The sequence below is a fragment of the Pelophylax lessonae genome, assembly GCF_965119305.1.
Source record: "Pelophylax lessonae genome assembly, chromosome: 3".
In the NCBI taxonomy this organism is placed as follows: domain Eukaryota; kingdom Metazoa; phylum Chordata; class Amphibia; order Anura; family Ranidae; genus Pelophylax; species Pelophylax lessonae.
In genome coordinates, this window is record NC_138770.1 from 672,093,536 (window position 1) to 672,121,306 (window position 27,771).

Consider the following 27,771-nt stretch of genomic DNA (forward strand, 5'->3'; position numbering starts at 1 on the left):
AAGAGATTGTAAAAGGTGCATTCTATGCATTAGGATACAAAAAAAAAATCCTTTGTGTGCAGCAGCCCACCTTATACTTACCCGAGCCCTTCTTTATCCAGCAATGTTGTAGGAGGGTCTTAGCTGCCCGGGACTCCTCTCCTCATTGGCCAAGACAGCAGCGCATCGCAATTGGCTCTAGCTGCTGTCACGCAAAGTCAGCCAGCCAGTCAGAGAGAGAGAGAGAGAGAGAGGGGGGGGCAGAGCCTGTGTCTGAATGGACACAGGGAGGCGTGACTCAGCTCAAGTGCTCCCATAGCAAGCTGCTTGCAGTGGGGGCCCTCAACTGGAGGGAGGGACCTGAGAAGAGGAGGCTCCGGGCAGCTCTGTGCAAAACCAACTGCACAGAGCAGGTAAGTATAACATGTTTGTGTTTTTTTTTTTTTTTTTAACCACTTTACCACCGGAGGATTTTGCCGTCTTACGTCTGGGCCACTTTTTGCGATTCGGCCCTGTGCGAATTTAACTGACAATTGCGCAGTCATGCAACGCTGTACCCAAACAAAATTTACGTCCTTTTTTCCCCACAAATAGAGCTTACTTTTGGTGGTATTTGATCACCTGTGCGATTTTTACTTTTTGCGCTATAAACAAAAAAAAGAACGTCAATTTTGAAAAAATAACAATATTTTTCACATTTTTTTATATGAAATTCCCCCCCAAAAAATGTAAAAACCAAATTTTTTTTTTATTTTTGGCCAATTTGTTTTCTGCTACCTATGTTTGGTAAAAAAAAAAAAATCACAATAAGCGTATTTTGTTTGGTTTGCGCAAAAGTTATTGCGTTTACTAACTAAGGGAAAGATTTGTCATTTTTGGTGTTTTTTTTTTTAACGAGTAATGGCGGCGATCTGCGATTTTTTTTTTTTTGCGGGACTGCGACATTGCGGCGGACAGATCGGACCCTTGACTGACATTTTTGACACTTTTGGGGGTACCAGTGACATTACCACAGTAATCAGTGCTATACATATGCACTGTTACTGTAAAAATGACACTGGCAGGGAAGGGGTTAATTTTTATTGGTGATCAAGGGGTTAATGTATGCCTGGTGCTTACTGACATGTGTAGGGGGAGGGGACTGTGTGACACAAGGACAGATCGCAGGTTCAGCTATGCTGAATTCTGCAATCTGTCCCTGCCTGTCACTTAGGAGATCCGCCCGCTTTGTTTACACAAGCAGGGCGGATCTCCACACTCGATTCCCCGACGATCGGGGAAGAGCAGCGGCGATTGCCGCCTCTCCTCCCCTGGCCCGACTCCCGCTGTGACTGAATACAGCGGGAGAGAGGGGAATGTCTGGTGACGTAGGTCTATGTCGCCAGACGTTATCGAGCCACTTTGCCGCAGTAGAGCTCTAGTGAGCAGTGCGGAAGTGGTTAATGAGACTTTACAATCACTTTAGTCCTGTGCACCCAGTGGAAAGACTCCACTTCAGAATTTTCAGGAGTCTCCTTTGTTGAGAGCGCTGCCCTTGTGTGTTAGAAGCCCGAACACTACAGTGAGAGGCTGTCAGATACTGGCTGTGTGAACAGTGCTGTGTCTGAGATACAAACTGTATTCAAAATAAGCATGAAAAAAAATACAGTACTTGAATGCTGAATGTAACACAAAATGAAATGTGACAAAATCTCTTTAATTAAATTAAAAATTTATTTATTATTATTTAATTTATTAAAAAGTCCCCACATTTATCCCCCCAAGGTTGTCCCATAATCTCCGGTACATAACAGATCGAGTCTTTTTCAGTTTGGTCGCACTGAAGTTTACAGCCTTCCAGTATTGAGAGGCCGGTCTCTAAAAATCTGCAAAAATAAATTTGGTTTTACGGCACTTTGAACAATTTTAGGAGGGATATGGCTTCACAGAACGGCGATAAAAAGCGGATCGGTCCAGGATTGTCCATGTCAGGAAAGTTCTGGAGACGGGTCATACATTCCCAATCCGAGAGCGGGAGAGTTCCGCTTGATACATTCACATCTCTACATTCAGAGGCGACTTTTCCACTTCCTGGCAGGTAATCCAGCACAGAGAATCGGCCATTGCGGATCCGTCATCCTCCGTCACATAGTCCAGCAGTAATACACCAGCACGATGAACATTAGGATGGCAACCGACAGCATCATGTTCTTGCGATTCTCGTGACGCAGGGATTTCAGCTCTTTCTCTGTGAAAAGAATATAATTCCAATTAGAGAGCAACGATGCAGACAGAAGAACCTTAAAGCCTAGATTTCCTTTTTTTAAATATAAATAAATAAATGCACATTTTTGCTGGAAAAAAAATGTAAATTTTTTCCCTTTAATAAAGGAGCCTGCAAAGCATTGCACCTGCGATCAGTGGATGGGAGGTGCAATGTCAGGCATGGATTACTGTGCGAGGGCGAAGGGGAAGCAATCTGCACCATGTCAAATGTCTAAATAGAGGTGTAACACATAAAAAAAATTGGATTTTTGTCTTACAGTAAAATCTTTTTCTCTGATGTTCATTGACGGACACAGCTCCAGAATGTTCTTGACCATTGGGTTATGCTGCCCCCTACAGGAGTAAGACACTAGGCAAGAAAAAGCTTTACCACGCCTATGGGGCAGTCCCAGGGGATATACTCCCACTTCCTGCTATAGGCACTCAGTTTTGTTGCAAGGCGTGTCAGAAGAAACATAACTTAACTCAATAGAGGAGTGGGTGCTGTGTCCGTTAATGAACATCAGAGAAAAGGATTTTACGGTAAGACAAAAATCCAATTTTTTCTTACGTTCATTGACGGACACAGCTTCAGAATCTTCTTGACCATTGGGATGTCCCAAAGCAGTGTCAAAACATGAGAGGTGGGAAAAAAAAAACGGAATTTTTGTAAAATCTTACCGTAAAATTCCTTTCTCTGAGTCCTCTGACAGTCGCCGCCCACTCATTCAGTCTTCACCAATGGGTATTGACCTCATATCCATAGGAGCAAGCTAGGCATAAGACTTGTTAAAAACAAAGTAATTTACATAGACACACCTATGGGGGCTGTCCCACTGGTCCAATACTCCCCTGCTATCAGCATTCCCAACTCAGTTGCCTTGTGACGGTTACGTTTCCCACCCCTCATGTCTACACTGCTTTGGGACATCCCATGGGTGAAGACTGAATGAGTGGGCGGCGACTGTCAGAGGACTCAGAGAAAGGAATTTTACGGTAAGATTTTACAAAAATTCCGTTTTCTCTTACATCCTCTGACAGTCACTGCCCACTCATTCAGTCTTCACCCATGGGATGTCCCAAAGCAGTGTAGACATGAGGGGTGGGAAACGTAACCGTCACAAGGCAACGCAGCACCCAAGTCAGAGAAAGGAACCCTACTCGAACAGAAAGGTAAATCCTCTGGGTAACAAAAAAGGCTCAACTGGAGCAACAACCCAGGAAAGCAAATAAACAAGGGGGAAAAACAACCCCAACAGCCAGGGACCCGCAAAACTAGGGTCCACTTAAGGCACTGCCGCACAGAGAACTTTGCGGCCAAAAGGAGGCATCAGGATGCCAGAACATCAAGTTTGTAAAATTTGGAAAAAGGTGTGCACTGACGACCAAGTCGCAGCCTTGCACACCTGGACCACCGAAGCCTGATGCCGGAAGGCCCAGGATGCACTCACCGCTCTGGTAGAGTGCGCCTTGACAGGGAAGGGCGGAGCCCGGTCCCTAAGTGAATAGGCCTGTACAATCGTCTGTCTGATCCATTTAGAAATGGTTGCCGCAGACATACCCTTCTGAGGTCCCTCAGGAAGGACAAAAAGAGAATCCGACTTCCTAAAGGATTCAGTGGACGACAGGTAAACCCTGATCGCCCGGACAACATCCAAGGAATGTAAAGCAAACTCCTTAGGATGCTTAGGATTCGCACAGAGCGAAGGCAAAACAATGTCCTCATTAAGGTGAAAATCAGAAACTACCTTAGGAAGGAAGGACTGGTTAGGTCGCAAGACCACCTTATCCCTATGAACTACCAGGTAAGGGGAGCGGCAGGACAGGGCCGCCAACTCCGACACTCTGCGGGCAGAAACGATCGCCACTAGAAAGGCAACCTTTTGCGACAGCAGAGGCAAAGAAATCTCCATGATGTTTTCAAAGGGAGGACGTTGCAAAACGGACAGAACCAAGTTCAAGTCCCAAGGAGGTAAAGACGCCCTCCGAGGAGGGGCCAAATGACGCACACCTTGAATAAAGGTGCGAATCAAAGATTTTGACGCCAAGGGGCGCTGGAAAAGGACAGCCAGTGCAGATATCTGGCCCTTAATCGTGGTCAACGCAAGGCGCTGGTCCACACCAGTTTGCAGGAAAGCGAATACCCTCGCCACCGAGAAGGAGCGAGGAGGGATGCCCCTGGATTCACACCAGGCAAAATAAGCCTTCCAGGTACGGTAATAGATCTTACCAGATGAGGCCTTCCTAGCCTTGAGCAGAGTAGGAATGACCTCCGATGAGAGACCCCTGTCTCTCAGGACCTGGCTTTCAACAGCCATGCTGTTAAAGCCAGCGACTGTAAAGCAGGATGGAAGATCGGTCCCTGAGACAGTAGATTGTCTCGTAACGGTAGCCGCAATGGAGGCTCGACGGCCAGTTGAATGATGTCCACGTACCAGGACCGGCGCAGCCAGTCCGGGGCCACCAGAATCACCAACTTCGGTTCCGAGACCAACCTGCGAAGGAACCTGGACAACAACTGAATCGGTGGAAAGGCATATATCAGACGATACCGGTGCCAAGGCACCACCAGCGCATCCGAGGCGTCTGCCAGAGGATCGCGCGTTCTTGCCACGAACCTTCCCACCTTGTTGTTTAGCCAGGACGCGAACAGATCCACATCTGGGGATCCCCATCTTGCACACAGCATTTGAAACACCTCCGGGTGCAGGGACCATTCCCCCTGGTCCAGGGTCTGGCGGCTCAGATAATCGGCCTGTCAATTCTCCACACCCGGAATGTGAACTGCTGAAATCGCCGGGACATGTGTCTCGGCCCAAGACAGAATGCTGGTCACTTCCTAGGCCGCCCGGGCACTCTTGGTGCCCCCTTGGTGATTGATGTAAGCCACCGCAGTGGCATTGTCCGTCTGCACCCAAACAGGGCGGCCCCGAAGACGATCCGACCAATGGAGCAGGCACAGCCTAGTTCCAAGATGTTTATCGGCAGGGAGGATTCCTCCACTGACCAAGTGCCCTGGACAGACAGGGTGCCCAGAACGCCACCCCAGCCCAACAGGCTGGCATCCGTGGTAATCACCGTCCACAGCAATGGCTGGAAGGACTTCCGCTACGGCCGGAGACTGGAGCCATCACAGAAGATCCACTCTGGTTTGGCGACTCAAAGACACCCTCAAGTCCAAGGACTGAGGAAGCCTGTCCCATCTGGCCAGTATCTCCGCTTGGAGAGACCGCGTGTGAAACTGTGCAAACCGTATCGCCTCGAAGGCTGGCACCATCAACCCCAGGGACCGCATACAGGTCCTGAGCGACGAGGACTCATTGTCCCTGAGGGACCTGACCTTGTCCTGCAGGGTCCGGAGCTTGTCCTCCGGCAGAAAAACCTTCACTTGGGCGGAGTCCAGGACCATACCCAAATAGGGGAAACGAACCGAAGGAGCCAAAGTCGACTTCTGAACGTTGATGGTCCACCCGAACTCCTGGAGCGTCTGAACTGTAGTGGACAGATCGCGCAGCAGGCTCTGACTGGCACTCGACCTTAACAGGAGATCGTCCAGATATCCCAAGATCGCAATACCCTGTGCCCGTAACAGGGCCAAAACAGGAGCCAGCACTTTGGTAAACACCCTCGGAGCCGAAGCGAGACGGAAAGGTAACGCCACAAACTGATAGTGTGCCTCCGCGATTGCGAATCGGAGGTACCTCTGATGACCCTCGAATATGGGGATGTGTAAATACGCATCCTTGAGATCGATGGAAGCCAGGAAATCTCCTGGGCTCAAGGAGGCTACCACCGAGCTGAGCGATTCCATGCGGAATTTTTGAACGCGCACGAAGCGGTTCAGAGCTTTCAAGTCCAGAATTGGACGCACCTTGCCCTCCTTTCTGGGCACAGTGAACAGATTTGAGTAAAACCCCCGAAATCTGTCCCGATGTGGCACCGTGACTATCACCCCCTGGGCGAGAAGATCCTGAACTGCCCGATGAAGATCTTGCAAATGATCTGGGGTCAAATGAAGATTTGAGGGAAAGAACCTGTCCGCTGGCCGCGAAAGGAATTCGATCTTGTAACCCGATCGAACGATTTCCTGAACCCACCTGTCCGGAATCCGGAGCAGCCAAGGTTAGTGAAAACCGCGCAGACGTCCCCCCACCCCTGGAACGGGTGAGGGCGTCCCTTCAGGTAGAGGCGGACTGGGCCGCCGCTCCAGCCTGGGCGGCCTTTGACTTGCCCGCCCAAGGCTTTCTCTGGCCGCCATGGGTTTCCCCTTGTCTTGTGCTTTGAAAGCACGAAAGGACCATTGGTTTGCTTTTAACGAAGGGCCCCGCTTACCGCGGAATAACTTACCCTTAGGATTCTGGGGCAGCAGAGTGCTCTTGCCCCCAGTGACTCCGTTAACCAATTCGTCCAGGGATTCCCCAAAAAGACGAATCCCCGCATAAGGGATGTCAGACACAGTCTTCCTGGAAGTCTGGTCAGCCGACCAGCTCTTCAGCCAAACCAGGCGACGGTTAAGCACCGCGACACCAGACAGGCGTGCGGCTAAAGGGGCCTCATCTAAGGCCGCATCACACAGATACATACCTGCCTGACTAATCTGGTCCACCATCTCCAAAGTAGTAGTGGGGGCAGACTCAGCCACGAGGGTGCGCCTAAGCACCTTGGTCCAGTCTGCCACAGCCTGAGACACCATGACGGAGGCGAAAATAGGTTTCAGCAAGGAACCCGCCACCATATAGGCGTGGCGGGCGAGGGATTCCAACCTCCTATCCATAGGGCCCCTGAACACCGGAGAATCCTCAGTGGGAACCAGAGTGGCCCTGTTCAATCTGGACACCGTGTGATCCACCTTAGGGGCCACAGACCAGCGCGAATCCGTAGGAGACGCAAAAGGGTAACGGAGTTTAACCCGTTTAGGCACCACAAAATTGCGCTTCAAATTGCGCCATTGTTCATTCACCGTTTCGTGAAACTCAGTGGGACAAGGAAACCGCTTACCCGGAGGGTTGGGCTCATCCTCCAAATGTAGTGTATCTTTCACAGCAGTAATCAGCGCAGACATAGCAGCGTGTTCTCTGGCCGTCCCAGGGGGGGATTTATCCCCCTCCTCGTCCTCCGCCTCCCCTTCAGACAGGGAGGAAGGAGACCCCTCAAGGTACACTATCTACGGCAACCATATCAGACTCAGAAGAGTGAGAAAACGTAGGCCTTTTCCTAGAATCCCGTTTAGCCATCAAAAGATCCACTTTGGACGCTAAAGTCGCAAGTGCAGCAGTAAGTGTAGATGATTCAGAGGAGCCTGAATCATCCACCAAAGCTTGGGGAAATTTGCTGTCCTGGGACTCCATAAAATAATTTTTATGGCGCTGGCCCTTTAAATCGCACGGCGGTCCCACCGCAATAAACCGCTAGTAAGGACTACACTGAGAGACCCCTCAGGCAGGAATAAAGCTGATAGCCAGAGATATTCCCCACAAAAACAGCAAGAACAGACCCCCACAAGTGTTACCACGCTGGCTGATGATCTCCTCTGTTTGAGAAAGGAAGTGATGTCACACCGCATGAAGCAGAACAGGACTCAGGCTAAGGGAAAATGACTGCCCATAGAATGTAATTGGAGGCTCCAGGAACATGGCCGCCGACATGTGCACAGAACACATTGCCACACGCAAGATGGCGCCCGAAGGCTCCAAAACACACTACGTAGAGAGCTGCAGAAGTGCCCATAGTGAAGCTAAGCAGCTGCCCACACCTAATAGGGCGGACCCACGTTTTTTTACACCGCAGCGGGATGCCCATGCATGTCTGCACCCAAACACACCACAACAGTGTTACCCAGGGTAGGGACCCCCACAACCCCCCACATTGCGTTCTAGACGCGCTAGAACCCCCGCAGGGATAGGGAGTAAGGCGAGCCCCAGACACACAGACATGAGGGGATACCACATACCTAGCAGACTGCCATCCCCAGACAGAACGTACTTACCGTACCAGATGGCGTGGGTGCCTCTCCTCGATGGGAAGCCTCCCACCCCAGTCAGTGGGGGTGCTGTCAGCCAAAAACGCAGGACTCTAGCAACACACGGAACCGCGGTTGAGACGTCCAAGCAAGGTGGCCACCATTGTCCCTGAGGGCTTTCGTCCCTGAGGACAGGGACAGGTCATTTGCGAGGCCAGGGTGTACGCATAGCCTGCTAAACGCTCGATGGCGGGCTGGGATTCCATAAGGCCCTCTGTCCTGGAGCACCAGGACGACCAGTCCGACTCCCAGCTCCGCGAACGCCGTAGTCTTCCGAAGAGCTGACTAACTAGGTGCAGGAACAAAATAAAAAGCTAGTAGTGCAAGAAAAAAACACTCAGCATGAAATAAAAGTAATAAAATAGAAGAAGAAGGCTGAGACTGTAGCCCCAGCACAGGGAGAGCCTATCTTACTCCTAACTAGGCAGAAGACAAACTGAGTTGGGAATGCTGATAGCAAGGGGGTATTGGACCAGTGGGACAGCCCCCATAGGTGTGTCTATGTAAATTACTTTGTTTTTAACAAGTCTTATGCCTAGCTTGCTCCTATGGATAAGAGGTCAATACCCATTGGTGAAGACTGAATGAGTGGGCGGCGACTGTCAGAGGGCGTAAGAGAAACACAGCAGAAAAATTCCCAAAGGCCAAGCCTATCCAGCCAGCTAACACGGAGCTCAACCAGTAACTACTGGAGCTCACCTGAAACATACACCCTCAAAGAGGACTAGTCCACTCAAACAGCAGCCAGCAAAACCTTGCGGCCAAAGCAGCATCCGCAGATGCCAACACATCCACTTTGTAAAAATGTTGTGAAAGTGTGCAAAGATGACCAGTGGCCACCTTGCAAACTTCACTGACGTCTGATGGCGGGAGGCGCTAAGCGCCCACGTAGAATGCGCCTTAACAGGGAAAGGAGAACCTGACCCTTGATGGAATAGGCCTGCACCACCGTCTGTCTGGTCCATCCGAAAATGGTCACGGTAAACGCAGGCCAAACCCTTCCGAGTTCCATCCATAAGAACAAATAGGGAGTCTGATTTCCTAAGCGACTAGGTAGCCACCAGTTACACCCTGAACGCCCGACCCACAGCCAGAGAATGCAAGGCAATCTCCTTAATCTCCCAAAAGTGTCAAAAATGGCAGTAAGGGATCAAAACTGTCCGCCGAAATGTCGCAGTCCCGCTAAAAATCACAGATCGCCGCCATTACTAGTAACAAAAAGTAAATAAAAATTTACATAAATCTTACCGTAGTTTATAGACCCAATAACTTTTGCACAAACCAATCAAAATACGCTTATTGGGATTTTTTTTTTTTTTACCAAAAATATGTAGCAAAATACAACTTGGCCTAAAATGATGTAAAAAGTAGATTTTTACTTTTTTTTTTTTTTTATATTGGGAATGTTATACTGTATAGCAGAAAGTGAAAAATATTGTTTTTTGTTTCCAGAATTGTCGCTCTTTTTGGTTATAGCGCAAAAAAATAAATAAATAAAAATCGCACAGGTGATCAAATACCACCAAATGAAAGCTCTATTTGTGGGAAAAAAAGGACATCAACTTTATTTGGGTAAATCGCCGCACAACCGCGCAATTGTCAGTTAAAGTAACGCAGTGCCGAATCGCAAAAAAATGGCCTGGTCATTATTACAGCGACAGTGCAAAAAAAGGAAAACCATTTTTTTTTGGGTACAGCGTTGCACGACCGCGCAATTGTCAGTTAAAGTAATAATGGTTTATAAACCATTATTACCACTTAAGTCCAGTGACTTACCAACTTTGAATGGGAATTGCGCAGTCATGCAACACTGCCAAACTGAATTTTTATCATTTTGTTCGCACAAATAGAGCTTTTTTTTGTGGTTTTTTTTCTTATTTTTTGCTAAATAAACTAAAAATAACTGAAAATTTTTGAAAAAAAAAAAAAAATGTTTTTCTTTGTTTCTGTTATAAAATTTTGCAAGTAATTGTTCTTCATAAATTTAGCCCAAAATGTATTCCGATACATTTCTTTGATGAAAATTACCCAAATCAGTGTTTATTATTTAGTCTGTAGGAAAGTTTATAGAGTCCACAAACTATGGGATATATATCTGAAAATCGATCAATCCTGATGTACTGACGGCCGATCTCATTTCTTGAGGCCCGAAAACACCAAGACAGTACAGGTACCCCCCAAATGACCCCTTTTTGGAAAGTAGACAGACCAAGGTATTTAGTAAGCGACATGGCGGGTTTTTTTGAAGTTGTAATTTTTTGTCATCATTTTTTGGAATAAAGAAATGAAATAAAAAAAAAAAAGTCAATTTATTTATTTTACATACTGTCACCAGTGCAGCACAGCATTATCATATAACTGGCAGGGCAGTGATCAGGGACACTAACTGGTAAGAGTAGAAAGAAAAAAAAAAAAAAAAAAAAAGTATTTTTTTATAAAATTTTTTATTTTTTTTTTAAAAAAAAGATCAGAGCAATATAATGTTACCATAGTAACATTGTACTTCTCTGGAAAAAGTGATCAGGATTTTTTTTTTTTATGTTTAGTTATAGCAGTGCTATAAGCAAACATTTTGCTGAATGAAACTGAATCAGTCTGTTTTGTTGCAATTAGCTGTGATTGGCCCTTTCTGTACCATGGGATCAAATTGACCAATCACAGCTAGCAACACAATTGTACACAATGGATGACATGAAATGAAACCATCCATTGTGTACAACTGTCATGTGACCTGCTGTGATTGGTCACATGGTACCGGAAGTGAGCTGGTAGTCGGATCAGTCATCGGCTGTGTCCTGTGGACAAGACCGGTGACAGTTTGTGCCGTGTGATCGATGCTTCCTGATAGGACGTCATATGATCTCCAGTCGCAAGTGGTTAAATAGCGTATTTGGTTTGTGGTGTTCAGATACAGTTTAATTCCGCTTTAAAAAGAAACCCAACTCACCATAATGGGACATCTTGTTGGTTAGAGAATTCTTTTCTTTTTCCAAAGATTTTCTATGAAGAAAAAAAAAAAAAAAATTATTTTTCCCAACAAAAATGTATAGATCCCTAATGTGACAATCATGTGTAGATGTGTGGACACCCCCTGGTCGGTTTACGCTTTATCGATTTTCATTCCCCACACCCTCTGCTGGCAACAACTTTGGCCAAATCTGATGAGCAGTAGTGCCAATAAGCCAACTCCTGATAAATTACGGTAATTAAATTAATACATTTTTTTTAATTCAAGTTGTAAAGCGCTGTGTAAACTGTCGGCGCTATATAAATCCTAAATAATAATAATATAAAGGAAGATGTACAGGTGCATCTCATAAAATTATAATATAAAAAATATCAATAATATAAATATTGATAATATTAATAATCAATTATAAAACTATTTATATTATCAATATTTAATTATTAATTATAAATATCAATTATTAATATCAATATTTATATTATCAATTATTAAATATCAATAAATTATAATATAAATATCAATTATAATTTCAGAAAGTTAATTTATTTCATTAATTCAATTCAAAAGTGAAGCTCATATATTTTATATAGATGTGGTACACACAGAGTGATATATTTCCAGCATTTCTTTCTTTTAATTTTGGTGATTATGGCTTACAGCGAGTGACACCCCAAAATTCAGTATCTCCGAAAATTAGAATATTACATAATCTACTAATAAAAATAAATAAATAAATAAAAGGGATTTTTAATACAGAAATGTTGTCTTAGTGAAAAGTCTGTCCATGTACAGTATAGGATGCACTCAGTACTTGGTCGGGGCTCCTTTTGCATGAATTACTGCATCAATGCAGCGTGGCATGGAGGCGATCAGCCTGTGGCACTGCTGAGGTGTTATGGAAGCCCAGGTTGCTTTGATAGCGGCCTTCAGCTCATCTGCATTGTTTGGTTTGGTGTCTCTCATCTTCCTCTTGACAATACCCCACAGATTCTCTATGGGGTTTAGGTCAGGCCAGTTTGCCGGCCAATCAAGCACAGTGATCCCATGGTCATGTGACCAGGTATTGGTAGTTTTGGCTGTGTGGGCGGTGCCAAGTCCCGCTGGAAAATGAAATCAGCATCTCCATAAAGCTGGTCAGCAGAGGGAAGCATGAAGTGCTCTTGAATTTCCTGGTAGAGGGCTGCATTGACTTAGAACTTGATAAAACACAGTGGACCAACATCAGCAGATGTCTTGGCTCTCCAAATCATCACAGACTGTGGAAACTTCACACTGGACCTCATGCAACTTGGATTCTGTGCTTCTCCATTCTTCCTCCAGACTCTGGGACCTTGATTTCCAAATTAAATGCAAAATTTTCCACAGTCAGTGATGATTTGGGGAGCCATGTCATCTGCTGGTGTTGGTCCACTGTCCAAAGTCAGCACAGCCCTCTACCAGGAACTTCTAGAGCACTTCATGCTTCCCTCTGCTGACCAGCTTTATGGAGATGCTGATTTCATTTTCCAGCAGGACTTGGCACCGCCCACACTGCCAAAACTACCAATACCTGGTCACATGATCATGGTATCACTGTTCTTGATTGGCCAGCAAACTCGCCTGACCTAAACCCCATAGAGAATCTGTGGGGTATTGTCAAGAGGAAGATGAGAGACACCAGACCCAACAATGCAGAGCAGCTGAAGGCCGCTATCAAAGCAACCTGAGCTTCCATAACACCTCAGCAGTGCCAGAGGCTGATCGCCTCCATGCCACGCCGCATTGATGCAGTAATTCATGCAAAAGGAGCCCCGACCAAGTATTGAGTGCATCCTATACTGTACATGGACAGACTTTTCAGTAAGACCACATTTCTGTATTAAAAATAATTTTTTTTTTTATTGGTCTTAGGTAATATTCTAATTTTCTGGTATACTGAATTTTGGGGTGTCACTCGCTGTACGCCATAATCATCAAACTTAAAAGTAAGAAATGCTTGAAATCTATCACTCTGTGTGTAACACATCTATATAAAATATATGAGCTTCACTTTTTGAATTGAATTACTGAAATCAATTTACTTTTAAAGATATATTCTAATTCTATGAGACGCACCTGTGTTTGCATTGTTTAGCAGAATTTAGCCCACATGCATAAAATTATGGATGCACAAAATAATTCTTTGTAAAAGATCATGAAGGAAAAAAATAAAATAAAATTATAAATTTGTCCACGGAACTGACACAAATTGTGATTCTGAATAAAATGGATAAATAATCACCAGAATACTCCAAGCAAAGTCTGGAACCCCCCCCCTGTCACTCAATAAATGACAGAAATATTTTTTTTTTTGTAGAGATGAGGGCTGAAATGACATGCTATTCCATGTTATACAGTACTGTGCACAAGTTTTAGGCAGATGTAATGAAATGCTGTGAAGTAGGAATGCTTTCAAAAATAAATATTTGTTTATTTTGATCAATTTATAAAATGTAAAAGGGAGAGAACAGAAGAAAAATCGAAACCAAATCAATGTCTGGTGTGACTACTCTTTGGCTTCAAATCAGCACCAGTTCTTACACTTGCACAAAGTCAGGGAATTTGTAGGATTGGAGTCAGGTATATGAATAACAAATTATACCAAGAAGGTGCTAATGATCATCAATTTCATATGTAGGTTGAAACACAGTCATTAATTGAAACAGAAACAGATGTGCCAGAGGGTTAAAACTGGGTGAGGAACAGCCAAACTCTGCTAATAAAGCAGAGTTTGCATCTACAGCCCTCAACGTTACCCAACAACTGCGACTATGATCCTTAACCTTTCCTGACCACTGCATATACGCTAATAAAGGTGAGGTTGTGGAAGAGTTTCATGTCACAGGTCACACACCATGGCAAGACTGAGCACAGCAACAAGACACAAGGTAGTTATACTGAATCAGCAAAGTCTCTCCCAGGAAAAGATTTCAAAGCAGACTGGGGGTTCAAGATGTGCTGTTCAATCTCTTTTGAAGAAGCACAAAGGAAAAAAATAAAAGGGGCAACCTTGAGGAGCATAGCCGCAGTGGTCAGGAAAGGTTGAGGATCATAGTCACAAAGGTTGGGTAACGTTGAGGAGCATAGTCGCAGTGGTCAGGAAAAGTTGAGGATCATAGTCGCAGTGGTTGGGTAACGTTGAGGAGCATAGTCACAATGGTTGGGTAACGTTGAGAAGCATAGACGCAGTGGTCGGGTAATGTTGAGGGCTGTAGACGCAGTGGTCGGGTAACGTTGAGGGCTGTAGACGCAGTGGTCGGGTAACGTTGAGGGCTGTAGACGCAGTGGTCGGGTAACGTTGAGGAGCATAGACGCATTGGCCGGGTAACATTGAGGGCTGTAGACGCAGTGGTCGGGTAACGTTGAGGGCTGTAGACGCAGTGGTCGGGTAACGCTGAGGGCTGTAGACGCAGTGGTAGGGTAACGTTGAGGGCTGTAGACGCAGTGGTCGGGTAACGCTGAGGGCTGTAGACGCAGTGGTCGGGTAACGCTGAGGGCTGTAGACGCAGTGGTCGGGTAACGCTGAGGGCTGTAGACGCAGTGGTAGGGTAACGTTGAGGGCTGTAGACGCAGTGGTCGGGTAACGTTGAGGGCTGTAGACGCAGTGGTCGGGTAACGCTGAGGGCTGTAGACGCAGTGGTCGGGTAACGCTGAGGGCTGTAGACGCAGTGGTCGGGTAACGCTGAGGGCTGTAGACGCAGTGGTCGGGTAACGCTGAGGGCTGTAGACGCAGTGGTCGGGTAACGCTGAGGGCTGTAGACGCAGTGGTTGGGTAATGTTGAGGGCTGTAGACACAGTGGTTGGGTAACGTTGAGGGCTGTAGACGCAGTGGTCGGGTAAAGTTGAGGGCTGTAGACGCAGTGGTCGGGTAACGCTGAGGGCTGTAGACGCAGTGGTAGGGTAACGTTGAGGGCTGTAGACGCAGTGGTAGGGTAACGTTGAGGGCTGTAGACGCAGTGGTCGGGTAACGTTGAGGGCTGTAGACGCAGTGGTCGGGTAACATTGAGGGCTGTAGACGCAGTGGTCGGGTAACGTTGAGGGCTGTAGACGCAGTGGTTGGGTAACGTTGAGGGCTGTAGACGCAGTGGTCGGGTAACATTGAGGGCTGTAGACGCAGTGGTCGGGTAACGTTGAGGGCTGTAGACGCAGTGGTCGGGTAACGCTGAGGGCTGTAGATGCAGTGGTCAGGTAACGTTGAGGGCTGTAGACGCAGTGGTCGGGTAACATTGAGGGCTGTAGACGCAGTGGTCGGGTAACGCTGAGGGCTGTAGATGCAGTGGTAGGGTAACGTTGAGGGCTGTAGACGCAGTGGTCGGGTAACGTTGAGGGCTGTAGACGCTGTGGTCGGGTAACACTGAGGGCTGTAGGCGCAGTGGTCGGGTAAGATTGGGGGCGGTAGACGCAGTGGTCAGGTAACGTCGAGGTCGGGTAATGTTGGGGGCTGTAGTTGCAGTGGTCGGCCAAGGAAACCTAATGCAGTAGATGAAAGACACGTCATGCTTACTTCCCTTCTACATCGGAGGATGTCCAGCAGTGGCATCAGCACAGAACTAAAGGAAACCAGTGGGACCCAGGTACCCCCATCTACTGTCCGGAGAAGTCTCCATGGAAGAATTGCAGTCAGAAATCCATACCCCTGACTTGGAAACAAGGCTAAGCGACTCAACTATGCAGGAAAACATAGGAACTGGGGTGTGGAAAAATGGCAGCAGGTGCTCCGGACTGATGAGTCAAAATGTGAAATATTTGGCTGTAGTAGGAGGCAGTGTGTTGGGGGGGAAGGGCTGGAGAGCAGTACAATAATAAGTGTCTGCAGCCAACTGTGAAGCATGGTGGAGGTTCCTTGCATGTTTGGGGGCTGCATTTCTCAATTGGAGTTGGAGGTTAGGTCAAGATGAATGGCGCGTCCCCAATGCTGAGAAATACAGGCAAACATTTCTCCGTCATGCAATAAAAACAGGGAGTGTGATTGGCCCCAAATTTATTCTGCAGCAGGAAAACCACCCAAAAATACAGCCAATGTCATTACCATTACTCCTTAGGTGGACAGAATATGACGTCCTGGAGTTTAAGTGGTTAAATGTGAATGATGGGTGCAGCTGCAGGCATCATTCAGATATATTCTTTTTCTGAGGGCGATTCCCTGCACTGTAAAAACAATCATAGCGGCAGTTCAGCCACTTGATTGTTTTTACAGGTCGGGAGGGGAGGTCCCTCCGGTGCTTCTACCGGCATGCCCGTGCGATCAGCGAGAATGAATCGGCTGGAGGTGGCTGTTTACCATAGAGCTGCCAAGGACCAGATGGTCGCCAGTCATCTCTATGACCGTCGGAGGCCGTGCGCGACGTTATGATGTCACATCCGGCCACGGCAGATGTAAACACTGCAGTGTATTCGGCTGGGAAGCCGAGAAAATTTTTTTTTTAATCATCTCAGTCTTTCCAGACTAGGAGGAAAGATGTGGGGGCCTAAAAGACACCACATCTCTCCATAAAGAGGACCTGTCATGCCCTATTCCTATTACAAGGGATGTTTACATTCCTTGTACTAGGAATAAAAGTGATTGAAAAAAAAAAAAACAAAATGTAAAGTGTCAAAATAAAAGTAAAAAAAAAAAAAAAAAAAAAAAAAAAAAAAAAGAGGAAGCGAATGCATACGCACGTCGCACTCACTTATGTAAATGGAACTCAAACCGCACATGTGAGGTATCACCATGAACTTTAGAGCGAGAGCATTAATTCTAGCACAAGAACTCCTTTGTAAATCTAAACTGGAAACCTGTAAAAAAAAAAAAAAAATTTAAATCCTTGCCTATGGAGATTTTTTAAGTACCGAAGTTTGACGCCATTCCACAAACGTGCGCAGTTTTAAAGCATGACATGTTAGGTATCTATTCACTCCGCGAAACATCATCTTTCACATTATACAAAAAAAAAAAAAAAAAATCAGGCTAACTTTACTGTTTTGCGTTTTTATTTAAATCATGAAAAAGTTTTTTCCCCCCCCAAAAAAAATGCGATTGAAAAATACCGTGTGACGTAAAAAGTTGCAACGACCTCCATTTTATTCCCTAGGGTCTCTGCTAAAAAACATATATAATGTTTGGGGGGTTCTGAGTAATTTTCTAGCAAAAAAAAATAAAAAATGATGATTTTTACATGTAGGAGAGGAATGCCAGAATAGGCCCGGTATGGAAGCGGTTTAGAACTATCTTCAGCGTAAAGAAGAACAAGGAGTCCTGGAAGTGATGGTTTGGCCCCCACAGAGCCCTGATCTCCCAATCATGGAGTGTGTCTGGGATGACATGAAGAGATAGAAGGATTGGAGGCAGCCGACATCCACAGAAGATCTGAGGTTAGTTCTCCAAGATATACATAGAACAACCTACCTGCCGAGTTCCTTCAACAACTGTGTGCAAGTCTACCTAGAAGAAGGCAAATGGGGGTCATCCCAAATATGAACTTGATTTGGATTTCTCTTCTGGTCATTTACATTTTAATTGATAAAAATAAACTATGAACACTTATTTCTGAAAGCATTCTTCATTTACAGCATTTTTTCACACATGCCTAAAACTTTTGCACAGTAGTGTATTTGCTACCAGATCAAGGTTTATTTTTTTTTTTATTTTTAGAGCCCATTCATACCATTGCGGTAGCAACCATCTGCAGTCTTTACATTATAGATGCAAAAATTCCCCTGTGGAATCCTGCCCAATAAAAAGCTGCCCTGGATCACTCTTTCAATATGCAGGCTTTGATGTTGCACAGTTAGGTAAGAAGTAAGGATAGACCGATATGCTTTTTTCAGGGCTGATACCAATATTTTGGTCACAACGTATCGGTATCGGCTGATATGGGCTGATATTTTGTACATTTAAAGTTTTAAAAAATAAAGACAACTTTTGACACAAATCTGATACTGAACATGTTAATTTTTGTTTAATGCTTGGTGGGTGGATGGATGGCACCCTGTGGTGGGTGGCTGGCTGGCACAGGGGCTGTGGGTGGCTGGCTGGTACAGTGCCTGTGGGTGTCTGGCTATCTGGCACCCTGTCTGTGGGTGGCTGGCTGGTACAGTGCCTGTGGGTGTCTGGCTATCTGGCACCCTGTCTGTGGGTGGCTGGCTGGCACAGGGGCTGTGGGTGACAGGTTGGCACAGGGGCTGTGGGTGACAGGCTGGCTGGTACAGTACCTGTGGCTGGCTGGTACAGGGCCTGTGGCTGGCTGGCTATCTGGCACCCTGTCTGTGGTGGTTGGCTGGCACCCTGTCTGTGGTGGCTGCCTGGCACAGTGCCTGTGGCTGGCTGGTACAGGCCCTGTGGGTGTCTGGCTATCTGGCACCCTGTCTGTGGGTGGCTGGCTGGTACAGTGCCTGTGGGTGTCTGGCTATCTGGCACCCTGTCTGTGGGTGGCTGGCTGGCACAGGGGCTGTGGGTGACAGGTTGGCACAGGGGCTGTGGGTGACAGGCTGGCTGGTACAGTACCTGTGGCTGGCTGGTACAGGGCCTGTGGCTGGCTGGCTATCTGGCACCCTGTCTGTGGTGGTTGGCTGGCACCCTGTCTGTGGTGGCTGCCTGGCACAGTGCCTGTGGCTGGCTGGTACAGGGCCTGTGGGTGTCTGGCTATCTGGCACCCTGTCTGTGGGTGGCTGGCTGGCTGGCACCCTGTCTGTGGGTGGCTGGCTGGCACAGGGGCTGTGGGTGACAGGTTGGCAAGGGGCTGTGGGTGACAGGCTGGCTGGTACAGTACCTGTGGCTGGCTGGTACAGGGCCTGTGGCTGGCTGGCTATCTGGCACCCTGTCTGTGGTGGTTGGCTGGCACCCTGTCTGTGGTGGCTGGCTGGCACAGTGCCTGTGGCTGGCTGGTACAGGGCCTGTGGGTGTCTGGCTATCTGGCACCCTGTCTGTGGGTGGCTGGCTGTCTGGCACCCTGTCTGTGGGTGGCTGGCTGGCACAGGGGCTGTGGGTGCCTGGCTGGCTGGTACAGGGCCTGTGGATGTGGGTGGCTGGCTGGCACTGGCTGCTGTGGGTGGGTGTATGGCTGTGATACACTCCTGCGAGACTAGTCCCGACTCCAGACGAGGCTGTCCAAGGTGATGGAGGCGGCCTAAGAAGGCAGAATGATGTCACGAAAATATCGGCCAGTTTCGGGGCCGATACCAATATATCAGGGAAAGTGCATATTGGCCACCGATAATCGGTCTATCTCTAGTAAGAAGTGGCTCCATTGATGGCCTTTGATTTGTATGCATCTCTATATAAATTATACGTAAAGATTGCAAAAATGGTATTATTTGCAAATAATTTGCTGTTTTCCAATTCCGTACCTACTTTGTATACTGGACTCATTAAAGTCTCCTAAAGGAAGCCAATGGTTGACGAAACGTGTAGAGCGGGAGTCACCGCATACACACATTAATCGTATGAATATTGTGCAGTGATTTTAATCCATGTATATTTTTAAAATGTTTTCAATATTTTTTCTTAAATTTTGAATAATTGTGAATTATTTCTGGCACCATAAAAATCCAATTTTTCTTTCTTTCCGTTATATTGCTGCCCAATAAAACCCAATGACTGGGAGTGCTACTCTCAGCATCCTCCCCGTAGCAGCACAGCTCCATTGAGGTCTGTGGGGTGTTACTGTACAGCCGGTGATATTTTTTTTACATCTGGGATGTAAAGACAATGGCAGGCCACCGCAGAGAGGTAAGTAGGAACTCAACGGGTCCTCAAAGCGGTTAGGTAGGTCATGTGATTTATCATGTCCATCTGGAACTGTCCAGTGTGAGCTGATCCCTGCCAGTCCCTCCGATCACAGCGGTCACTTACCTCCCCTCCTCCGTCAGCTCCGTCTTACGCAGCTTGTAGTCCACGTCCTCCAAGCTGTCCCTGCAGGCGGCCAGCCGGTCCTCCATCCCGTCTATCTGTAGGACAGAGGGGAAGATATCCATAGAGAAAATATTCAGCACAGATAAAAAATATTTAATAAATATTTAATAATATTAAATTAAATATATTAATATATATATATATATAAAAATTAATATGAATAAACATCATAAAATAATGTTAAAAAATAGAAATGCAAACTGAACGCTACAAGGACAAAACACAACCCCCTGATAGTATGTAAACCAGAAATCCAGTGCAGTGCAAAGGACCAAATAATAAATGAAATAAGTCCATACAATGTAATAAATCGTGGAGATATCAAGATGTCAGCCACGGTGGAGGGGAAAAAAAAGGTGTCCGATATAAAACTCACGTGAAGGGTGAATGCAGCCCGTCCATCACAGGCAATTCGAGCCTCGCACCTCCTTAGCCACCTAAAGCGGAACTCCACCCAAAAGGAGAAGTTCCACTTTAACCACTTCCGAACCGCCCGCCGCCTTTTTACTTGGGCAGTGCGGCCATCCTGCGCGAACCGACGTAGACCTACGTCGGTTGCGTGCAGGCAGCTAGGGGGCGAGCGCGTGCCGCCGCCCCCACTCAGCACCAGGAAAGCCGATGCACAGGGCAGGCGGCTCAGATTGCCCCCTGACACCCGCGATCGTTCCCCGCTGAGAGAGAGGAACGGTCAGCTGTTGTAAACACATCTGACCGTTCTTCTCTCTGGAATGATCACAGAGCGCCTGTGATCCTTCTATATAGGATCACAGGTCTCTATGAGCATTTCACAAGCTGCGTCCCCCACAGTTAGAAACACTCCCCTAGGCTCACATTTAACCCCTTGATCACCCACAATGTTAACCCCTTCCCTGCCAGTGTCATTATGACAATAACAGTACATATTTATAGCACTGATTACTGTAGTAATGTCACCGGTCCCCCCAAAAGTGTCAAAAATGTCAGTTAGGGGTCCGATCTGTCCGCCGCAATGTCGCAGTCCTGCTAGAAATCACAGATTGCCGTCATTATTAGTAAAAAAAAACAAAAAAAAAAAAAAAAAAAACAATAAAAATTACATAAATCTTTCCGTAGTTAGTAGACGAAATAACTTTTGCGCAAACCAATCAAAATACGGCTTATTGCGATTTTTTTTTTTTACTAAAAATTTGTAACAGAAAACAAATTGGCCTAAAATGTTAAAAGATTTTGATTTAAAAATTTTTTTGGAGAATGTTATATAGCAGAATGTGAAAAATATAGTTTTTTTATTCTGAATTGTCGCTCTTTTTTTATTTATAGCGCAAATAAAAAAAAAAAATAAATAAAAAAAAAAAAATCGCACAGGTGATCAAATACCAGCAAAAGAAAGCTCTATTTGTGGGAAAAAAAAGGACATCAATTGTATTTGGGTACAGCATCGCACGACCGCGCAATTGTCCGTTAAAGTAACGCAGTGCCGAATCGCAAAATAGGCCCTGGTCATTAAGGGGGAAAATCTCCTGGTCCAGAAGTGGTTAAGGACCCGTCTCCTGCTCCTCTTGCACAATTGGCACTTTTGAGGAGCGGGTACCCGATCATGACAGGTATCTGCTCCCACTTCTGTTCCCAGCGCCGCAGGACGATTTTTCCCCATGATGTGGGAGAGCGCCTGTTGACAGGGGGGAGGGGAGGGGGGGCAGTGTAAGAAGAACTTCCATTCCCAGTGCGGCGGACGATTTCTCCCCATCTCATGGGGACAAATTGTCCGTGGCGCTGGGAACGGAAGTTCTTCTTCCTCCCTCCCCCCTGCAGTCTTCTGGGACACTGACAGGTCCTAGAAAGACTGCATCCACCAACACAGGATGCGCCGTGTGACTCACGCATGCGCAGAGGGTGCCCAGCTGCGAAACCGCAGGCTGTCAAACCCAGGTGCCCATAGTGAAGATGCCGGCGGCGCCGGAGGAGGATGGTGGAAGAAGACCGCTGCGGTGAGCTCACCGCTGGACCGTGGAAGAGGTGAGTGGCTGCTTTTTAAAAGTCACCAGCTACACTTGTAGTTGCTAAATATTTTTTTATTTTTTTTTATAGGTGCCTGGAGCTCCACTTTAAGGACCAGGCCTATTTCTGACGCTTGTTTAAAAGTTAAAGTGTATTTTTTTTTGCTAGAAAATTACTTAGAAACTTCAAACATTATATATATATATATATATAAATAATATAATATATAAATAATATATATATATAATATAATATATAAATAATATATATATAATATATAAATATATATATATATATATATATATATATATATATATATATATATTTTTTTTTTTTTTTCCAGCAGAGACCCTAGAGAATAAAATGGAGATTGTTGCAATACTTTACGTCACACCGTATTTGCGCAGCGGTCTTACAAACCCAATTTTTTTTTTTGGAAAAAATACACTTTTTGAATTAAAAGATAAGAAAAAACAGTAAATTTGGCCAATTTTTTTCTATATTGTGAAAGATAATGTTACGCCGAGTAAATAGATACCCAACATGTCATGCTTCAAAATTGCGCACGCTTGTGGATTGGCGACAAACATTGGTACCTAAAAATCTCCATAGGCGATGCTTTACAAATTTCTACAGGTTACCAGCTTAGAGTTACAGAGGAGGTCTGGGGCTAGAATTATTGCTCTCATTTTAATGATCATGGCGATACCTCACATGTGTGACTTGAACAACGTTTACAGTGTGGACGCGACTTGCGTATGCGTTCGCTTCTGCGCATGAGCTTGGAGGGACGGGGCGCTTTAATTTTTTTTTTTTTACCTTTTATTTTAACACTTTGAAAAAAAAAAAAAATGTATGATCCCTTTTATTGCTGCCGCGGTGCTGTCTCCCGGTAGTGGGGAAGGGTACCTGTCAAAAACAGGTACACGTCCCCCCCTCCCCCCTGAAAGGTGCAAAATGTGGCACAGGAGGGGGCAAGGAAGCAGATGAGCGGAAGCTCCACTTTTGGGTGGAACTCGGTGTTAAAAACAAAACAAAAAAAAAATCATTTTCCAAGGCCATAGAGTGGAGTGGGGGCCATCTTTCCCTCACTCGACTTCCTGCCTAGGACTCCATCGGACCAGATAGTTTTCCCTGCTACCGATGGCTCTGGTAAGCGGGAAAAATGACTGGGAAGCGGGGGGCATAAAGGTGATCCCGGCACCTGCTATCCTGAGCTATTGGCATTAGAATTGTGGCTTGATCGATGGACGATTTGTCCCCATGATGTGGGAGAGCGCCTGTTGACCGATTTGGTCTTGTTAAGGAGGCAACAATTGTCTGTGGTGAACGGCTGCATTCACCCTTCACAGAGGGGAAGATACAGTATCTCACAAAAGTAAGTACACCCCTCACATTTTTGTAAATACATTATTCTATCTTTTCATGTGACAACACTGAAGAAATGACACTTTGCTACAATGTAAAGTAGTGAGTGTACAGCTTGTATAACAGTGTAAATTTCTGTCCCCTCAAAATAACTCAACACACAGCCATTAATGTCTAAACTGCTGGCAACAAAAGTGAGTACACCCCTAAGTGACAATGTCCAAATTGGGCCCGAAGTGTCAATATTTTGTGTGGCCACCATTATTTTCCAGCACTGCCTTAACCCTCTTGGGCATGGAGTTCACCAGAGCTTCACAGGTTGCCACTGGAGTCCTCTTCCCCTCCTCCATGATGACATCACAGAGCTGGTGGATGTTAGAGACCTTGCGCTCCTCCACCTTCCGTTTGAAGATGCCCCACAGATGCTCAATAGGGTTTAGGTCTGGAGACATGCTTGGCCAGTCCATCACCTTTACCTTCAGCTTCTTTAGCAAGGCAGTGGTCGTCTTGGAGGTGTTTGGGGTCGTTATGTTGGAATACTGCCCTGTGGCCCAGTCTCCGAAGGGAGGGGATCATTCTCTGCTTCAGTATGTCACAGTACATGTTGGCATTCATGGTTCCCTCAATGATCTGTAGCTCCCCAGTGCCGGAAGCACTCATGCAGCCCCAGACCATGACAGTCCCATCACCATGCTTGACTGTAGGCAAGACACACTTGTCTTTGTACTCCTCACCTGGTTGCCGCCACACACACTTCTCACCATCTGAATCAAATAAGTTTATCTTGGTCTCATCAGACCACAGGAGATGGTTCCAGTAATCCATGTCCTTAGTCTGCTTGTCTTCAGCAAACTGTTTGCGAGCTTTCTTATGCATCATCTTTAGAAGAGGCTTCCTTCTGGGACGAAAGCCATGCAGACCAATTTGATGCAGTGTGCGGCGTATGGTCTGAGCACTGACAGCCTGACCCCCCACCCCTTCAACCTCTGCAGCAATGCTGGCAGTGCTCATACGTCTATTTCCCAAAGACAACCTCTGGATATGACGCTGAGCACGTGCACTCAACTTCTGTGGTCGACCATGGTGAGGCCTGTTCTGAGTGGAACCTGTCCTGTTAAACCGCTGTATGGTCTTGGCCACTGTGCTGCAGCTCAGTTTCAGGGTCTTGGCAATCTTCTTATAGCCTAGGTCACCTTTATGTAGAGCAACAATTCTTTTTTTCAGATCCTCAGAGAGTTCTTTGCCATGAAATGCCATATTGAACTTCCAGTGACCAGTATGAGAGAGTGAGAGCGATAACACCAAATTTACCACACCTGCTCCCCATTCACACCTGAGACCTTGTAACACTAACGAGTCACATGACACCGAGGAGGGAAAATGGCTAATTGGGCCCCAATTTGGACATTGTCACTTAGGGGTGTACTCACTTTTGTTCCCAGCAGTTTAGACATTAATGGTTGTGGGTTGAGTTATTTTGAGGGGACAGCAAATGTTATACAAGCTGTACACTCACTACTTTACATTGTAGCAAAGTGTCATTTCTTCAGTGTTATCACATGAAAAGATAATAAAATATTTACAAAAATGTGAGGGGTGTACTCACTTTTGTGAGATACTGTGTGTCCGATTACAGCACAATGCTCACTCAGTCTATTAATATGTAGACAGCTAGTAAATCTAAGGATGCACAGAAAATTAAAGGCCGAAAACAGGGATATCAGCATTTTGCAGAAAGAGAAAAAAAAAAGGAAAGAAAGGAAAGAAGGTGCTGATAATGGAATACAGTTTCCCCTTAACAGCAATGCAAAAATCATGTCCCATTGCCTGCAATGCAAAAAATACCCCCTATTGACTTCAAAATCATGTCCTATGGACTTCAAAGCAAAAATACCCCCTATTGACTTCAATGCAAAATTACGCAACATTGACGTCAATGCAAAATCGCGCCCCATTGACGTCAATGCAAAATCGCGCCCCATTGACGTCAATGCAAAATCGCGCCCCATTGACGTCAATGCAAAATCGCGCCCCATTGACGTCAATGCAAATTTGCGCCCCATTGACGTCAATGCAAATTTGCGCCCCATTGTCTTCAATGAAAATTTGCACCCCATTGCCTTCGATGCAAATTTGCGCCCCATTGCCTTCGATGCAAATTTGCGCCCCATTGTCTTCAATGAAAATTTGCGCCCCATTGCCTTCAATGCAAATTTGCACCCCATTGACTGCAAGGCAAAATCGCGCCCCCATTGGCTTCAATGCAAAAATCAATCTCCATTGACTGCAATACAAAATTGCGCCCCATTGACTTCAATGCAAATTTGCGCCCCATTGACGTCAATGCAAAAATCACATTCCATTGACTTCAATGCACAAACGTCCCCTATTAATTTCAATACGTTGCTATATATATATATATAAAATATGTTTGGGGGGGGGGGGGGTTCTAAATGATTTTTCTACCAAAAAGTGGCAGAAAAAGCCGGGTCAGCGAGTGGATAGACTGTAGGGGGCGGGAACTGTCAAGCATTTCACATCCTCCGCCTTCCAAATGCATGCTCTACTCTACCAGCCAATCAGAACATGTGAAAATGGTCAGCTGACCCCGGATTCCCGCATTCTCCAGCGATCGTATTCATTCATTGGAACCATTCTGAAGTTCGGGGATTTTAGCCAATCACGAATCATCTTCCACTGTCACATGGCTGTATTAGCACTTCCTGATTGGCTGTAATCCCACGGTATATCTAGTTAGTTACGAAAACAGTGATTGTACCTGGGGCGTCATTTCTCCGAACATCATCCCGCCACCCCCACCCCGCCATTGCCACAGCCTGCTGCCGCCTCCTCAGGCCCGGTCCCGGGGTCAGGCGGAGTGAAATGTCACCTCTTTGGCCACACTGATCTTCTCCCTCTTCTTCTTCGCCATCCTCCTCTCTTCCTGGACACGTCTCCTTCCTGTAGTTTCTACGGTTACAGCCCCCGGATCATGGGATGCCGCTTCCGCCATCTTTAGTGCTGGCAGCCATAGCGCTCATTTTGACAGAATACTGGGGGGTGGCCGCCATATTTAGTGCTGGCAGCTGTACCGCAAATTAATTAGGGAGGCCGCCATATTTACTACAGGCTGTTGAGACATCAGCGACATCTTTATTGAAGGCGAACACTGCTCTTCAAATAATGGGGCAGCCATCTTTACTGCAGGCATACTCCTGCTTCATACAGGAGCAGCCATCTTTAGTGAGGGCACCCCTGGACCTACTGCCACTTATTGCCTGTAGTATTGTCATGGAGGTCAGGATAACCCTCATGGGGGCTCTTTTATCAAATATATTTATATAAACATGTTTATATATTCAGTGTGAGGTTTTACAGTGATGGTGGTCAGCTGACTGGATATTGGGAGTTATTACCTATCTATAAAAAATAAAAACCTAGCAATGGTGGGTGTGGCTAATATGTAGTGGGTGTGGCTTCAGATAAGAGTGTGGTTTTGATGTGCCAAAATATTTGCCGCTTCTGCCATCTTTAGTGCTGGCGGTCATAGCGTTGATAAACTGGGGTGGCCGCCATCTTTTCTGCTGGCAGCTGTAGCGCAAATGAGTTAGGTAAGTCGCCATTTTTACTACAGGCTGTTGAGACATAAGCGCCATCTTTATTAAAGGCGAACACAGCTCTGAAAAGACTGGGGCAGCCATATTAACTGCAGGCAGACCTCCTGCTTCATACAGGAGCGGCCATCTTTAGTGAGGGCATCCCTGGAAGTACTGCCACTTATTACATGTATTGTTATGGGGTTTGAGATAACCCGCGGGGGGCTATTTTATCAAATATATTTATATAAACGTTTTTATATTCAGTGGGTTTTTTTTGGATGAGTTGAATTTGTCACAGATTCCTTTTTTTGGTTGTGTGGAAAAGTCTACAGCGATGGTGGTCAGCTGACTGGATATTGGGGGTCGTCGCCTATTTTTTACTTTCTGCTTAAAAGCACATCAAATAATAATAATAATAAAAAATAAATGAACGTTAATTTGTATTCTGCTACATATTTTTGGTAAAAAAAAAATCCCAATAAGTGTATATTAGTTGGTTTGGGCATAAGTTATAGCGCCTACAAACTATGGGATATTTTTAAGGAATTGTTATTTATTTATTTTTTTACTTGTAATGGCAGCGATCAGACTTTTCGGCGGACATTCTAACACTGATACTTTTGACACTTTTTGGGGATCGGGGACACTAATACAGTGATCAGTGCTAAAAATATGCACTGTCACTGTACTAATTACACTGTCAAGG

General features: G+C 46.0%; 1 protein-coding gene across 1 annotated transcript; it reads right to left on the bottom strand.

Moving 5' to 3' along the window:
- Nucleotides 1-1,805: 1,805 nt before the first annotated feature.
- On the bottom strand, nucleotides 1,806-26,486 carry CCDC167 (coiled-coil domain containing 167). Its single transcript, XM_082251664.1, has 4 exons — nucleotides 26,357-26,486; nucleotides 20,062-20,156; nucleotides 11,190-11,242; nucleotides 1,806-2,206 (listed from the first exon to the last, which is right to left on the bottom strand). The coding sequence occupies exons 1-4, from the start codon at nucleotides 26,477-26,479 to the stop codon at nucleotides 2,103-2,105; spliced, it is 375 nt and encodes a 124-aa protein (XP_082107790.1). The 5' UTR covers nucleotides 26,480-26,486; the 3' UTR covers nucleotides 1,806-2,102.
- Nucleotides 26,487-27,771: the final 1,285 nt, after the last annotated feature.